This window comes from Larimichthys crocea, chromosome XIII, assembly GCF_000972845.2.
Source record: "Larimichthys crocea isolate SSNF chromosome XIII, L_crocea_2.0, whole genome shotgun sequence".
Lineage (NCBI taxonomy): Eukaryota > Metazoa > Chordata > Actinopteri > Sciaenidae > Larimichthys > Larimichthys crocea.
The window spans coordinates 38276122-38293293 of NC_040023.1; the positions used below are offsets into that span (position 1 = coordinate 38276122).

A 17172-nucleotide genomic window follows, 5' to 3' on the forward strand; every position below is an offset into this window, starting at 1 on the left:
GAGTGACACACATCATCACAGTGAATGCAGCAGGGAAGGTACACCATGCAGCTCTTGTCACACTGTATTTACAGTGTGAGCCGCTCGGTTGATGGATCTCTTTTCAGAGTAGCTGACCACGTGGGTGGGTGCACAGGTGGATCAATATATGTTCCATCAGTGGCGGAGGAAGTTCAGATCATTCAGATCATTTATTAACAGCAAAATGTCTTTTTATAAAAGTATTTCATTATCTGACTGATGCAGACAGATTTTATTGTAATGTAATGTAATGTAATGTAGCTAGTGGAGGTGTACCTAATTTTACTACTTCCATACTGCTGGGTAGTTTGCTCTGGAACAATAACAATAACATAATGTAATGTATATCTATATAGATAGATAGATAGATAGATAGATAGATAGATAGATACACACACACACTCCTCCACTGTACATCATATGAAGGACAACATACTCTAAATAAGGAAACAATACAGTTCATAAGCATTAACTTAGAGGGCTGCAAACTGGCTCTCACCAAATACAATCTCTATCTAATCATTTTTCATCTTCATGAGTTAACACAGCAGGCCAAATATTCACTAAATGTCTAAAAGAGCTGACAGTCAACAGCTTTATAGAAATGGTAGCTTTTTATTGGCTGTAATCGGCTTCATGTCCATGTTGATTTAGCAGTTATTGTGTGTAATTGTAAAAAAATAAATAAAAATAAATTAACTGTTGCAAACTTTTCTTGCCACAGCTGTCACTCAGCTCGGTTCAGATGGGGGCTGAGGGGAGAAACTGATGAGCTGTTCTCAGCGTCTTGTGCTGACTCATGATTCCACTGCTGGAGGACAGCATTACAGTGTGCATTCAGGGATTACTCTGCTGTCTGAAGACACCAGAAAACTAAATGAACAGAAGCTCACTGTTAAAAGAGAAGATTTTTTTATTCATGTATTGGAACACATCTGCAGTACAATCATTGTGTATTTCATAAATCTATATGTACAAAGTGCAAAGACTGATATGAAACTACAATATTTTAAAACAACTTAAATGAAGAAATCTCAGAAGACAAAAGAACTCTGCAGGAAGTTTTAAAACACACAACACTGCGTCCCTGTCCGGGATCAGAAGGCAGAGCAGAAATTTGGATTCGGTGATTTTTTTGTCTGAATTATTGTGCAGCGTCGATGTTTATCTGAGAAGCGGGCATCACTCCAAGCTCAAAGTGAAGAGCAGCTTCAACACGCTGCCTGTGGAAGTACTCCAGTGCAGCTGCTTTACTCATTCTCAAACTTGCTGTACGGGTGGTCCGCATCACCGATCAGACCTGCACAGAGGAAAGCAGAGAAAGTGGAGACCAAATGAAAACACAGAAGCTCATGGCAGGTCAGGGAACACGATCCACTATGTTCCTCTGCTTAGACTTCCTACTTTTTCCATGGACCTCTGAGGTAGGCATGCTCAAATGTAGACCACATTAGTCCAAGGACACACAGTGAAATGGAAAATACACCCTAGAGTTTCTTACATTGTTGAAATTGGATGTTCAGAGCGTGCCTGAATTTATCCAACTCAATCTGCCCCCTCAACTACTTTTTCTTCTTCTTTCAATCCTGTCCAGAATGTCTTTTCACAGTCCCCACAGACCAAACACACATTAAAGGGTGCTTGAGTCATGTAGTTCTGCTCTTCAAAGACATTAAATGAAAATTAAAAAAAGCAGCGGAGGACATCAAATCCTGACTTTCAGTTGGCTCAATCTCCATAAACACTGAATCCCATAATGCAACTCATTGTGTGTTCCATTAAAACTCACCTACAACCTTCAACACCTCATGTCTAATGCACACTTTGGGGTAAAAATCTGAGCTAAAGCCCAGCAGAGAAAACCCTGATGACATCACCAGGGGGCGTTTTGTCAGATGAAGCTCCTCCAGCAGAAGCAGATTTATTATTAACGCTGCTCGCATAATAAAACACAAATGTGTACTTCTTTGTTTGCTTCACCGAGGGGTGAAGAAAAACAACAGAGTGATTTATGACATGAGAATTCTTTTCTTTGAGGTACAGTACGTGAATGACAAATTCTAAAGTTCAACATGTCAGGTCGTAGATGTGTGTGTGTGTCCTTGCTGAGGGTCTGTGATGTCATGAAGATTAAAGAGGTTTTTGCTGCTGACTAAACAACAGCTAGAGCTGAACAACCAGCAAAGGCAGCTGAGGGAACGTGAGGATTTATAAACCATAAACTGTTCATTAGATGCAGACATCCTCCAAACCTTAAGACCGCGAGCTGTAGACTAACTGATGTCAAACTGGGGTGGCTGTTCAACATTTTAGGGAACACCAAAGTGAGATAAGTATGACTGATATCCATCTCTGGACTGTGAGTCTTCATATGAAAGAAGAAGCACCTGTGAAAGAACTGTGTTGTGCAAAATTGTGGAAGTTTCCCTTTAACACCTTTTTGTCTATTGTCTGTGTGGAACTGAAAAAAATGAAATCTCAGCAGGTTTAATACTGCTTTTAGTCTGAGGGAGTCGATTCACTCCTGAACTGTCTGAAGGACTATGACTCTGTGCTGGGAATTAAAGTGCCTCGAGTGAAACCTGTAATTATAATTCATATTCCCTCGCTGGGATGGTTTCATCTGATAGTCACATAACTACTTCTCATTTTGCTGAATGTCCTCTGTCCTCCCTGAAGAAATTCCTTCAATGATCCTCATCCTCAGCTGAGAGCTTTGAGGAAATAACAGGACTTTAGTGTTTAGCGGCCTCCCATGGAGGACGTAACGCGGTCTCAGGATTGTGTTTTGCAGAATGAGTCTGAAAGGAGTGCAGCATAGTCTGCCATCCCTGTGGAAGTAAACTAATGAGAGCACGAGGCCCAAGGAACGGACCACCATCCATCACTCTGTCATGTTGTCTGTACACGAAACCCACATAACCTGACATCTTACTTCACTGATGCTGCCAGGGGACTCAAACAAACACAGACGCCATGAAGAGTTAATCAATAGGAAGCAATTCCTCACACACAAGTGAATTTCTCCCACATCAACAGCAGAAAATGATCCGCTCTTCATCAAACCTCTGACAGCAGACATGTTTTTAAACGTCACTCCCTCCAGTCTGATACAGCCCCGCACTGAGCTTCAAGTGATTAATCAGTCTGTCAATGTATTGATTCAATCGTGAAATGTGATGGAACATGGCCATATAATGTTAGGGTGCAAATACTGAATGCTTCCTCATTCTGTGGCATTAGAATCATTCATTCGGATTTACAATGAAATGTGAGAACACGATGACGTCAAAGAGCTCCACGGATCATCAGTCATCAGGTTTATACACCTGAAACTGTTTGTGACCCCAGCTACTGAAGCCAGATTAAACAGATTTTATTCTAGTCTGTGATCACCTCTATGAGTCCTAAAGCTCCATATGCTGACACTGATGTTTATTCACCTGAGGTGGTTGTTTGTCATCGTGAGCTCATCTCATCTCATCTCGCCCGTCACGTACAGCCCCGACCGCAACTTTCATACAAATGAGAGCGCTCCATTACCTCCACACGAGGAAGCTTCTGCAGAGACCCTCAGGTCTTACAGCTCAGTGTCACTGTTAGGTAATCCCCTCTCGTTCGATCTTATGACGGCTCGGTCAGCTGTTTCACGGCACCATAAACGCCTTCATCAAACTTTTAGCTTAAGCTTAGCTTCCTTCACTGCATGTGCAATTCAATACCTGAAGAACTTCATAGATTTGTTTTTTCTTTTGGCCACAAATAAGGCCTGACCTCGAGGTTGGGAGAGGATGTTTTAAACAAAGCGCAGAGATAAGCCAACCTGTTTGGAAAGAGAAAAATGGAAGGCCAGGAGCGTGTGCGTACAGTTTTCCTGTGAGGGATTATTAGAGAAAGCTCACGTTCACTTTTTGTCTCCAAACAAGGTGGTTGTTTAGACGAACAGCTGGCTTGTTCACAACCTGTATAATCATTGAAACTGCTCGTGTTTCTGGGCTTGTCAAGAGTTTGTTGGAGCGATGTGGCCACGTTCCAAATCCTTTAGAATTAACTGAATGATCCTTTTGTATAGTGAATCTTGCACTGTTTCTCATGCATGAGGTTTAAGGATTCATCTTTTTTTGCAGCACAGCACCGGCTCCGATACCAACACGGTTCTTTGTTCAAAGACAAACCTCTGTCTGCTGCTTCAGTGACCTGTAAAATCCTGCTCACAGCCACGGGGGGACTTCCATCTGACACCCGCGTATGATAAATTATGCTTAAATTGATTTAAGCAGATAGGACTTAGTGTAACCTATATGTGCCCTGAATTACCTTGAAGAAGAGTGTTGAATAATGCATCGCTGGAACAGTGTATGGAAATGACACTTAATGACAACGTCCTGAAAAATGTGAAACAGATTCGACGTTCACCTGAGACGAAGTGGACATGAGGAGGGGTGGTGGTGGTCTACATCCACCACTGTGTTAGACATACTGATCAACTCGAGTACAGCAGGTGGACACATGACTGGGACAGATGGGAACACAGTCTGTGTGACTGTCGTTACGGATGTTAGATAAATGGTAACACGATGAAGACTTATACATACCGTACTTCCTGCGGATCTCATCGTGCCTCGCCTTCCTCTCCACTTTCCTGTACAAGAAAAAACAGAAGAAATGTCACAGCTAAGATTACACGTCTGTAGTTGTTTGATTAATTGATTCATTTTAAACTACTAAATTAATCTGTAACTATTTTAATAGGAGTCGAGGAAAATAAATAAAAATAAACAAATTCTCAGTTTCAGCTTCTCAAATCTTTAGTCCTCTACGATAGTAAATATCTTTGTGTTGTTCTTGATGGTTCACAATCAGCAGGTGGACTTTTAGTTTAGCTTTTTGATTCATGCTAACAAACACCTTTAACACTCTGTGGTTGGTCTGCTTTCACACCACAAACAGACCACACCACAGACACGACAGTTATAATAAACTGAAGCAAACAGACATACATAAAATAATAAATACATAAATAATCTCAGATTTCAAACGGAGACAAAAAAAAAAAAAAAGGTTAACAGCTAACAGGTGAGTTAAGTATGCCACTGTCGATGACAGATCACATGGTTATGTAACTTGGAGAAATGAAATGACCACCATACTGGACTATCCATTTCTGGTCCACGTTCACAGTCTCAGGCCTGGAAAACACATTGTCCTCTGATACTGATGAAGTGTTGATATTTAGGAAATAACCGATTTTGCTATTAAAGCAACATTGTGTAACTTTTATAAACAGACTTAAAATCCTGTTGATGCTACACCGACGTGTAATCAGGTGAATGGTGTCTCTGTCATTCGTACGTCTGTTCACACACTCTGTAACTTTGGGCTCCGGGTCGGGAGAAGTACAGAACACTTTACGGCACTAAGCCACACACCAACTATTTCACTAGTTTTGGTGAAACTGGATCATATTTTATGGAGAAAATGTTTTCTGGTCCACCCCAATTCTCTATGAGTTTCTTGTTGGACAATAAACTGTAGCTGCTGTTAGCTAAAGTTAGCTCTGTTTATTAGCTGGGCTGCCCTGACTGTGAGCTCAGAGCACAGCACTGTTAGTGTTTGGACCACTGAAGAGGCTTTTAGTCATGGAACGGGCAGCAACGGCACCAAAACCAGCTCCTGGTGAGTCAGCAATATAGTCGGGCTTAACAGTGTCAGAGAGAGCATGGCAGAGGTGAAAACACTGAAGAGAGGATGCTGACAGAATAAGTGAAGAAGAGGAAGGGAGAGAGTGATCGAACAAGAAGCCACCAGACAAGACAGACGGCAACCTGTCCATATTTACAACAGTGATATTGAAGCTGTAGGTGCTAAATCATAAAAATACCAATTTCTACGAAATGTTGCTTTAAAAAGATATACACAAGAAAATGTAGAGAAATGATCATTCAAACTGTTGATATGATGATCAAACATTTACATTAAGCATTGATTTTAGTGAGACAGAACAACCTTCTATCATGTACAGTGACACAGAAAAGATAAACTCCCATGTGATATATAGCCTCATATTACAGAATCAATATCATATTGATATACTGTATCACTCATTTATTAAATGTATCATTTGCAAATAAAAAGTCAATATGAAGCACAACAACACAGGGGATTAAAAATGCTAAATCTTTTATATATTTCTGCATCTAGAACAGCCAGTCAAGCATGAAGAGGCATCTCGCCTGGTTTGTTGTGGGTCATATTTTCACTCACTGCAGACTTCAATGCTACAGTTTAGCTGGCAGGGAAACACAAACAGAGCAACAGGCCTGCCGTCGGCCCCTCACTCAGCCTCACCGACAAGTAACAAAAGCCTGGGAGGAGGTTTTGTGCTCGGGACCTCCAGAGGCGTCACTTCACTTCATCTCTGCACAAAGAGCTGGTGTAAATCCGTCAGTGTTTTATTGCCAGGTAGTGATCTGTGAGCAATCAGGGAGGCTGAGCTCTGCCTGCCATCTGGCCTGCTGCCAGCATATATGAAACTAATTGACTGACATGTTCACACTCATAAATGAACATGAACATAAATATGGCTGCATTCAACAAGTGGAGTAAGGAAATAAAAGAAAGAGAAGGGAAAAGAAGGTAAGCAATCGTTTGCAGCTCCCATCTCTGGAAATGCTAACTAGATCTGAAAGCAACTTCAGTTCCAGAAGACCAAGCTCCAGTTTTTATGCATATATTCAGACTCATACACTCTGTCAAGATGTCCACGTCATGGGTTGCAAGCAGGTCACACACTTCCAAGCAGAGAATGTAAAAGAGACTATATAAAATAATGTAATACTTGCAAAAGAGGAGCTTCTCAAAATCCCTGAGGTTTGGGAGAGGACGTCTTCACTGTGAAAACATTCTGACGTATGACCCGTGATTGTGCCTGTACATAGCTGTGTTCCCTAATGTAACTGTCTGAACTGTCAAGTTCAGGGATCAAGGTTCTGGGTTATTTTTTTCAGCTGATAACAGATAATGACCTGCTTCTAATGGCTGATATCAGCAAGACAAGCGATAATGTTACATTTTATGTATTTTAAAAAGAGGTTTATGGCCTGTGGTTTACACAGACCTTAGAGTAAGAAAGTCTAAGATGTAGTGATATAGCTCGATAAGACCAAAACTATCTGACATCACTGCTAACACAATAAAAACAAACAACACTTTTTAATGGTTTGTACCAGCAGTTCAAAATAAATCACGGGTTGAGTTACTTATAATTAAATATATATATTTCCCATTGGTGGCTGAAAATTTATCGGCAGCAATATACATCGACTGGCCACATTATTAGGTACAGCTGTACAATCCAATGTAACCAACACATCTTACTTTACGAAGCTTATAATGTTTCAGTGTTTGTTGACACTGTCAGAGAGCTCATAATTCTACTTTGTTTATTATGTTAGTGAGTGCCGTCAGTTGTGGATTATATCGAGAGGTGTTAATATGCTAATATTATGGTAGAAACTTACTCAAAGCGCTTTTACACTACATATCTCATTCACACATTCACACATGGCTGCAAGGTGCCAACTGCTCATCAGTTTTCAGGAGCTAATCTTTCATACAGCAAAGACACAGCCTTTGGGGATCAAGGACACTTCGACATGCAACTGGAGGAGCTGGGGATGGAACCGCCGATCATCTGATTAGTGGACGACCTGCTACAGACCTCCTGAGCCACAGCCACCCTCTCATGTATGTAAATGGGGTGGTCAGAATTTTAAAAACACCTCCCGATATAAAGCAGTCCAGTACTACCTACTACAACCTCAACATCAACACAATAGTTCAATGAATACCTCGCTGACAGTATCAACAAAAAGTGAAAGAGAAGAAGCTTTTGTGAGTAGAATTTATGGCAGAGTTGTTGTATTGGATAATAAAGTGGGGTATATCGTGCACCTTCTAGTTTACCAGACACATTAATCTTGTGACTGGAAAGCTCAAGGTCAGCTGAAGTGGATAAGACAGGTAGGTTATTATATGACGTCTGACAGAGTTACATGCTGTAAGTCGGCGGTTGTTTGTGAAGTGTTGTCACCATTAAACATGTATCTCAGTGGTTGCTTACTGTGGGGTGCAACTAAATTTGAATGAATAGAACTATAAAACATACGCGCTCTGACGCCGAGGCTATTTTGATTGAGTCAGGCCGACTGGTTGATCCCAGAGCCTGTTTTATCTTTCAAAGTTTGGCCGTACATTTCAACAAAGTACTGCCACAAGTGAGCCAAATAAAGTTTCCTTAATATAGATTTCTTCTGTCTCATCACTGTCTTGTCCTTTAATGTTGATTAATAAAGTCTTTTACATTTGCTTCACAGTTGGAGTAGTTAGTGTCGACTGTCACAGGGTTTAAACTAATTTCTGTTCCTGATTACTTCTACGTTTTCTTTAAACCCGCTTTTTCCAAATGTGATGCTGCTTCCTCATTGGACTCTTCAGTCCATATTAAAAGAAACACACAAACCTGTCCAAACAATACCCGTTCCCTTAAAAGTCCTGAGAAGTGGAACTCCAGCTTAAGAAGGCAAAGTCAGAGAGCTAATGAAAATATTTGCAGTATTTGGGTTTCAATAGGTGTTTTCGTGGTGTCTTTCATACCTTGATTAAAACTCCAAATAAGAATACCTACTTCAGTGTTTTATAACATCAGTCAGCATTCAAAAAGCTGTATGAGTCTACCCCTCGTGACTTCCTCGCACTGCTCTCCAGTCCGGCTCAGATTATGGTGAAGGCTCAGTGCTCTGAGCTGGCTCTCTGGGGACCAGACAGCAGTGTCTAGAGGCACAGGTCTTTCCCACAATGGGTCCGATCTATTCTGAATGTCCTGTTCGCAACGTGAACTGCATCTATGTAGGTCACTGCACTAACTCTGACTTCAGAGATTTCATCATGCTCACTGCAGGAGGCCCTGGCTGGATTCTTTGGCACGTGAGAGAAAAGCTCATAGAGGAGAGGGCTGGATAATTCAACTGTCTCTCAAACACAAACACACACACACACACACACACACACACACACACACACAGAGCTCTGATGTTCCCAGCACTGCAAGTGATGATGATAAACCACGGCTACTGACTATCTTTCTGCACGACTGCCCCGCTTACCAACACATCACCCAGCCGTCCTCGGAGGACGACTGCACTGGGAGCACAGGCGCTAAATAGAGAGATGAGGCTGAAACATTCATGGAGCGCAGGAAGAGGAAGGCTTCCATGTCTACTGACTGCTCCAGCACACTGCTGTATGATTCAGTGACTAACACACTATTTCTTTGACAGTGGATGGTACGCCACAGGATGTAGCCCACTCTATTTACGGGCACATTACCAAAGAGCAGCTGCTCAGCCTTGACAATCCAATTGGTGTTTTGGGATGCGAGTAGGGAAACACTGAGCTCCTCCTCTGGGACATGAACTTGTTGAGGCTGCACACACACACCAGTTGCTTGAATCCCAAACATACAACAGGCCTTTTTGTTGGGGACTATGAACTATACCATTGTCGGAAATCCCATGTAGGTCCTGCTGAGAGGCTAAAACTTCTAGTGCTGATAGAATAGGATAAGATCTTTGAGTTTGAATGTAACAGCACTTTAACATGAAAATGTTAGCATTCATTGTTACTAACTCAACCAAAGAGATTTTGTATTTGATGTATTTGGCTCTGTTTTTCTGCCTGTCAGATAGTTAACAGAATATCTGAAAAGCCACTTCTAAAAGACCACAAAGATTCCTATGAAATGTAGTCAAAGGCCAGCGGCCAAGCGAGAGCTTTTAGGGGGCATTTTGAGACTTAAACAAACAGTCAAGAGTTGAAACAGAGATGAAACAAAGATCCCCAGCTGGAGTCAAATGAGGGACATTACAGTTCATAATCAGCGTTTTTAACCTCTAAACCACGGGGGGGCACCACAAAGGAAGAGCTTGGTGCAGGTGGCGCCACGATTTCTGTAACAGTTCACAGTCTGTGGTTGAAAGATCGGGATTTTTACCGTTTACAAACATATAGACCAAAGACGCCGCAAAAGAAGAGGCTCTGAGAATTTGAGCAGAAAATGGCGATTTGTTCATGCTGTAATCTGGAAGAAGGTTCCAGATACACCAGGCCAGCCATGAGGCTATTCTAACATTTATTACATCTTGATGTCCTGCTAATATCATGAAAATGATTCCAGCCCTACAACATTTACATCTTGTGGTTTTTACTTAAACCAGAGGATGGTGACACAGCAGTAGTCATAGCAACCAACCATCGGGCTGGACAATTAAGTGAAATATTATCAAAATCGGAATATGGCCGAGTGAAATATTCAAATAAGAGAAGCTGAAGTTTTATGATGATGTTCTGCAAATCCAGTTCTTCAGATACAAGAAAGCTTGTTTGGTACAAATGTTCCATCGTCATGATTTAAACAGTTTTTTTTTCAATGAAAATGAAAAACATACTGCTTTCACTTAAAGAGTTATTAGATGAAGACAAACATGCTGTCGTATCATTTAAATAAATTACAGTTAGAATTTGTTTGTGACACCTTCAGCCTATTTTTTCATATTTTTTCTGAACCGTGGAGTGAAGTTCTTACCGTTCCTCAGCTCGCTGTTTGATCTCCTCTCTCTTGCGGGCAAATCTCTCCTCATCTCTGTCAGGCCTTCAGACATAAGGAGGCATGAACAGAGCATCAGAACCAGAACAACAGAAACACACTCATCTGGATGTGACAAATTATATACATCTACTAATTCCCACAATTGCTTGAGGGATATTCTTTTCACAAAGCATAACAAAATACAAGTTAGTGATTCAAATACACCGGAGCTTTATTTATATGCGATTCACAAAGTGTCTCTGCAGCTTGAGAAATTGAAAACGGATGCTACAGAAATATCGTGCGTCACCTCGGATAATAAAATGATCTCATTTAATGGAAGCTGAGCAATCAGGAGGTGAGAAAATCAAACCGCCTGTAGGCAAATCTAAATGGACACTTGGTGTGTGTGTGTGTGCGTGCGTTTTAGGGTTAGACAAGCTCTTCATTCCATTTTTTCCCGTAAGCTGATAGACATGAACGAGACTCCTGCACCCACAGGACTGGCAGTGTGTGACAGTCCAGTCTGCAGTTGATTGACTGACATGACATTTTCATTTCTCTGCAGCACAATGACAGCACCACACACAGACACACACACACATAGATGTCTTGTAAAGGAGGTACAAGAGTGAATGAAGCTGAATAATGTGTGCTGAACTCAGGAGGTTCACTGCACTGAACAGTTGTTCACCACAGTAATTAAGATTATTTTTATTTGAGCGGAGCAGCCATTTCACCAAGGTGGAACTTTGATTCACAGACATGGCTCTAACACTTCTCTTGTTTACAAGCTGAGTGTTAATAGTTTAAGTTACAACACGGCTCATGTAGTATTGGTACTGTTTCCAGATCAGAACTGGTTGATACCGGACTTTGTGCTTTATTAAAATTCGAATCAAAAGTTTGGTTTAAAGTCACATTTACATCAAGTCACCAACTGTCCAAGAGTTATTAACTCAACTGTGCAGTCATTTTTTGAGGTTGAAGGCAGGTGTGATGTAAAGTTGTCGCAATACCAGAAAATAGGACTTCAGAATCAGAGTATAGACCATGTTTGATACCACGGCTAACAGAAGAAGAATAAAATCAATTAACGCAAAACATCTTCTTTTTCACCCTTTCTTTAAGCACTATTTGCATCTGTGGGGGACTGTTTGACCCCAGAGGATTACAGTTAACAACCTGCACACCGTGCCAGTACAGAGAGATACAAATTTCACTTCTAATAATGTTGATTTTCTTCCTCGTTGTTTCATGTGTGTAGTCCTGGTCTGAACTTTGATTGTTTTGTTTACCTTCTGTACTTCTGTACTGTACTAGTGTGTTGTTCATTGGATTATTAGCTCTCCTGATGAACCCAGGATTTCATAGCCTACGGCTTTCTGATGACGATCAAATGACATTTAAGTTACGTTTGCACTAAAATGTCGACGCCTTGTCATGCAAACCTCACCCTGCTCGACGCTTCTTGCAGCAACAGCAGCAGCAGCAGCACACGACGATGGCAATTAGGATGGTTCCACCCAGGACAGCCATGGCAATGATCAGGGCTTCAAAGTTCACTGAATCACACAAGAAAACATACAAAAATATAAAGAGATTTTATGTTTAGGATTCATTCTGAGATCATAAAATACAAACACATAAAATAAGAATAAATAAAATCTGAAACTGCCTGTTAAATCTGTGCGGCACTGGCTCCACCTGCTGACGTCTCAGCAGTACTACAAGTCACTGCACCATGGTGATGAAACTACATGAAGCGAGACTTAATCAGAAGGAGACTTTGTGCCAAGACCAGAGAGCTCTCCAGCAGCAGCGGCAGCAGTGTTTATCAGCTTTGGTTGGTGACACATTAATAATAACATCACTTTGCCAAGTCAGTGAGAAAAGTGAACGAGCAGCAGCGATCAGATTTCCACAGTGAGATATCTGATTGTGAAAGGCGCACGCATGAGCAGATATTTAGATTAACTGCAGTGTTTACTTTGGTTGGTTTACTTTGTTGGTATTTTAAAGAGAAGTGAACATCTTAACAGCTTCTAACGGACCCATTGTTTTCTTTTATGTTTTTTCTGTTCAGTGTACCAGCTGAGAAGCCGGTGAGGAATTTGTGGTTTGATTGTCAACCTACAATTAGGTTTCCCACTGTGGTCTTAATGACTTTTCCACAACTTTCCATACCAAACTTGAAGAACATTTGCAACATTAAAATGCCTCACCGTTCTGCTGATACAGTGAGGTTAACAATGCGACTAAACTATTATCTCCAGTGCGAGATCTGTCAGTCCGTTTAGTTGAAAACAGGGAACAAGTTATCTCGCCCTGAGGCTCCTGTGTTCTTTCTCCACCGATAGCTGTGGATCAAATGTGAGTCTAGACAAATCAGTAACATAACAGTGTCTGTTTGACAGTGCCTTCCCTGGAGGACATGCTGCTGACGTTATGATCAATGCAAAAACAAGTGAAAAATATTCGTCTGCTGATTGTTTTGATATTTAGTAAAAAAAATGCGGTTGAAAGATCAGGATTTATGCTTTCCAAGTCACTGATCACAACATATCAGGTATGGAATTCATCTCTAGTATGTTCCAGCTCAAGTTGAGACCAAACATTTCTATGGATGTCAGTTTTTGAACCTTGAAGTCAGAGGTCAGCTTTGTTTTTAGCGTTTGAATACTTTTGGCTCCTACTGGTCAGTTAGGAGGAGTGAGGAGTCAGCGGACAGTATAAAACGGAGCAGTCAAAAGCCAATCACTGTAAAGACCAACTTTCAGGAATGCTGTATCAGATTTAAATTTACACTTCCCTGAGATATTTAATTATCAGCAACAGCTCATTGAGGTGACAAGGAAGAGAGAGGGAGAGAGGGTGACGAGTCAGGATAGAAAAAAACAAGAAAAAAACAGAGTGATTTATGATCCTAATGATCAGATAAAAAAAAAATTTAAGTGCTTTATTTGAATTTCAAGGACTTGTTAAGCACTTTGTTATAAAAAGGGAACATTTTCACATTCCTATACATGACTTTTAATACTGCTATAGCAGCTGCTATGACTTAACAAAAAAATATGTATCACCTGATATGACTCAGGGATGATCTACATCAATCAGCTGACAATTCGTTCATCCTGACGACTCACAGTGCAAGTTAAACATGTGTTATGTTATATTACAAAAATGAAAAGAGGACTTTTATATACACTAACATTGCTGTTACATCGCTCCATTAGCCAGGCAGTTTAAACCACAGGCCATTAATTTATACAAAACTAATTTTATCTTATATAATTGGACCAAACCATTCACAATGACCCTGATACTCAGTCTGATCATTTAGCTATGCTAAGCTATGCTAGGCTATGCTTTATAACTACGCTATGTATTCTTTGCTTATTCTTAGCGCAGGCTCTAAATCTGGCAAAATACTCATACTATTCTAGTGTTTTGGCAGTGACTGGAGGGATTATTTCATATATGAAGATTTCATTTGATCTATTCCTCTTCTTTTCTGTATAAAGTTGCACTTGTATTACTTCTATATTTAGCGAATTCATGTATATCTGGAAACATTGGTGCTAACTGCTGTTGCTATGTATTCGTGTCTACCTCGTTGCAGCATTGCACTTTGGACACTTTGAAAATTCTTCAAGAAACAGATTTTGATTTTTAAAAAACAAAACAATTGCAGCCACAATTTTTTAAAAAACAAAACAGATTTGCTTTCCACATCTGGACAGCTATTCAGAAAGTAGGGGAACTCCCTCGAAGCCCAGCACTCATTTCACTTTACTTTCTGCTAAGAATGAGGAAGCAGGCAGAGAGCTGCGGGAGTGAGACGTAGGGCCAAGAAGTTCCCTGCAGCATCCACTCTGTGACACTGAAGCAACATCAAGTGAGAGCAACAGGATTTTTGGCTGACTGGTGTGTTTTCAAACCGCTCCTCTCAGCTAAAAGCACTCCAGTGTTTGTCAGCAGAAGAAAATCCCAACACTGCATACATCCTGCAGTTTTTTGCCACCTAAATGGAGATAGATTATTTTGCACCTGTGCATAGACATGTGGACACACACTTACTCTCATCACTCGTTTTTTTGTCGTTGTATTCTTTGGCGCATTTCTGGCATAGATATTTTAGCCTCTTTGTGTACTGGATGTGTCTGGTCTTTGTTTTGCATCTTAAAATGGCAATGAAGTGTTACATTTTCAGTCTGCTGAACTAAACATAGACTTCCTTATATCAGCCCTTCCCCCCCGCACAGCACACAAGCACTGTCTATAGTTCCCTGCAACTTAATAGCATGATTATGACATGACTGCTTTGTTTGACAGTTTCCTTCTACAACGTGGTTTCTCCTGTTTGAGTTCCCAGCAAGAAAAATGTGATTAAAAAAATCAAACAAACAGGCAAATTAAGACAAAGAAGAGGCAGTCAAATCATAATGAGACTGATGAACTCACGCCAACACACTCCCCAACGGGCCTGGGACAACTGGCATACTGACGCTGGAGGCAGCAGCCAGCTCACTGGGTACTCTGTGCAGTTGTTGGTGGTGAAGCACCACAGGCACTGTGGAGAGAAAACAGGGATCAGCCCTCTGCGTGTCACACTTCTACTGGGATCAAAATGGGATTATTTGACATGCAGATCTAGAGCTGTGAGAATAATCAGACAGTTAAATGAACAGTATGAACAGTAAATTAACTTTATTGGTCAATCACTTTTTTAAGTTGTTGCACATTATTTATATATATATATATATATACACACATACATACTTACATATACACACACACACACACATATGTACATACATATATTTTGTTCTTAATAGATGGTTACTTGTTTACATATGTTGTTTTTGTTTGTTTGTATACTGGAGTATTGTAACAAAAATAATTTCCCCCTGGGAATATTAATTAAAGTATTTTTGATCCTGAGTAATTCTTATGTATTTTATCAAAACACTTCTGTTTCCAGCTTTGAATTTTAGACTGTTAGTTATAAAACAAACAAAAAAATAAGCATTTTGAAGACATCAAACTGAATTTTTGACTTTTCTAATATTACACATACCAAACTATGAATCATGAAAATAATCAGAGGTTTAATCCACAACAACAGCAATCTTTAGTTGCAGGACTATTCAAATCAAAGCTTTCTTTTAGGAGTGCAAATGCACACTTGGTTACACACAACATGAGACGTTTCTGCTCATCTCTGGAGTAATCGTATGGTTAACTACATTAGAAAAACTCAAACCAAACAGTTTTTCAGTTACAGAAAAAAAACTCAACTTAAGAAGATGACACAGCTCTGAGAGCCATGTCTCTCTCTGGAGGGTTTGGTGGTGGCTTGCTATCAGTAGAAGATGATATATCGTCCATGTAATGGCCCTTTGTGTGTGTTCACAGCTTTATTGCTGGTATATCTACAGTCGTGTTGCTGGTTAGTAGGTCGCCAAAGGGAGCATAAAATTATAATTTATGACAGCCAGACTGAAGTTTGAGAGCAAAGGTTAACTAATATCTCCACACAAGGAAAACTCACCCTGGCATGTGGCACACATGTATCACAGTTCTTGAACTGCGCGCAGGCTGCAAAAACAGATAGAGACAAACGTAAATAACATGACTGACATGAAGCAGGATAGGACCGAAGTCCACACTCAAGTTCAACTGTGACGTATTTAGAAAACACACTATTCAACTACAGTACAAACCTGACGTTTCGTTGCGGTTAAACTGGTATACTCGTATCTTATAACCTGTCAAAACACTATGCTTACCAAGTGAAGGAACGCCTGTAACGTGGCTGCTTTCCAAACTAAAGTGAACTTACGTGTTGGCGGTGGTGGAGTTGTTTGGCATCGTCCCTGGCTAACAAAGCTAACACACAGCACGAAGGCACAACAAAGCACCGAGGAGCTCAGTGTCCGTCTCCCGGTTGTGAATGTAGACATGGTTAAAACCATGGCTGCGAAGCCTGACTGCCTATAAACCCTGAATGTGTCTTCTCTCCGGGTCGTTTGTCTTCCTCCAGTTCTTCTTCTCTCTCGACAAACGCAGTTTGTTTCTGTTTTGCCTCGGCTCGGCTGCGGTCACTTCCTGGGTGTCTAGGGTTAGCGCGTTTCGTCATATCTTGACAGCCCAGGCGGGAGGAGTTAGGCTTTTAAGCGAAGATATAAACGCCCGCCCGCTCAGTTCAACACGTAAAACGAAGCTAAACGCACACGTTTTCTCTTTAACGTCTTCCACATTTGTAAATGTAAATGTAAATGTAAATGTACTTTATTTATACAGCCCTTTACAACAGTCCTTTCGGTGTACCAAAGTGCTTTACAGTAGACAATAAATAACGAGAACAATAGGTAAAAAACAAACAAAATAAAAACAATAAAATGCAACAAAATCGAATAAGAAATGATAAAAGTGTCATCATACTACTGGGTGTTAAAAGCCATCCTAAATAAGTGGGTTTTTAGCTTGGATTTAAAAAGGCC

At 40.6% G+C, this 17172-nt stretch overlaps 1 protein-coding gene across 1 annotated transcript; it reads right to left on the reverse strand.

The window, feature by feature from the left end:
- Window positions 1–916: 916 nt before the first annotated feature.
- LOC104938489 (pituitary tumor-transforming gene 1 protein-interacting protein) lies at window positions 917–16801 on the reverse strand. The gene is made up of 7 exons (XM_010754886.3): window positions 16512–16801; window positions 16221–16267; window positions 15131–15239; window positions 12123–12231; window positions 10664–10729; window positions 4617–4663; window positions 917–1321 (listed from the first exon to the last, which is right to left on the reverse strand). The coding sequence occupies exons 1-7, from the start codon at window positions 16642–16644 to the stop codon at window positions 1272–1274; spliced, it is 561 nt and encodes a 186-aa protein (XP_010753188.1). The 5' UTR covers window positions 16645–16801; the 3' UTR covers window positions 917–1271.
- Between the last annotated feature and the right edge of the window lie 371 nt (window positions 16802–17172).

What these genes read in the sequence shown, in the direction of transcription:
- LOC104938489 (XM_010754886.3), bottom strand. Translation starts at nt 16,644, where the DNA reads ATGGTTTTAACCATGTCTACATTCACAACCGGGAGACGGACACTGAGC. An exon ending in CATGTGTGCCACATGCCAGG is followed by an intron (nt 15,240 to 16,220) that starts GTGAGTTTTCCT and finishes TTCTCTCCACAG; the next exon opens with TGCCTGTGGTGCTTCACCAC. An exon ending in CCGTTGGGGAGTGTGTTGGC is followed by an intron (nt 12,232 to 15,130) that starts GTGAGTTCATCA and finishes TGTGTGATTCAG; the next exon opens with TGAACTTTGAAGCCCTGATC.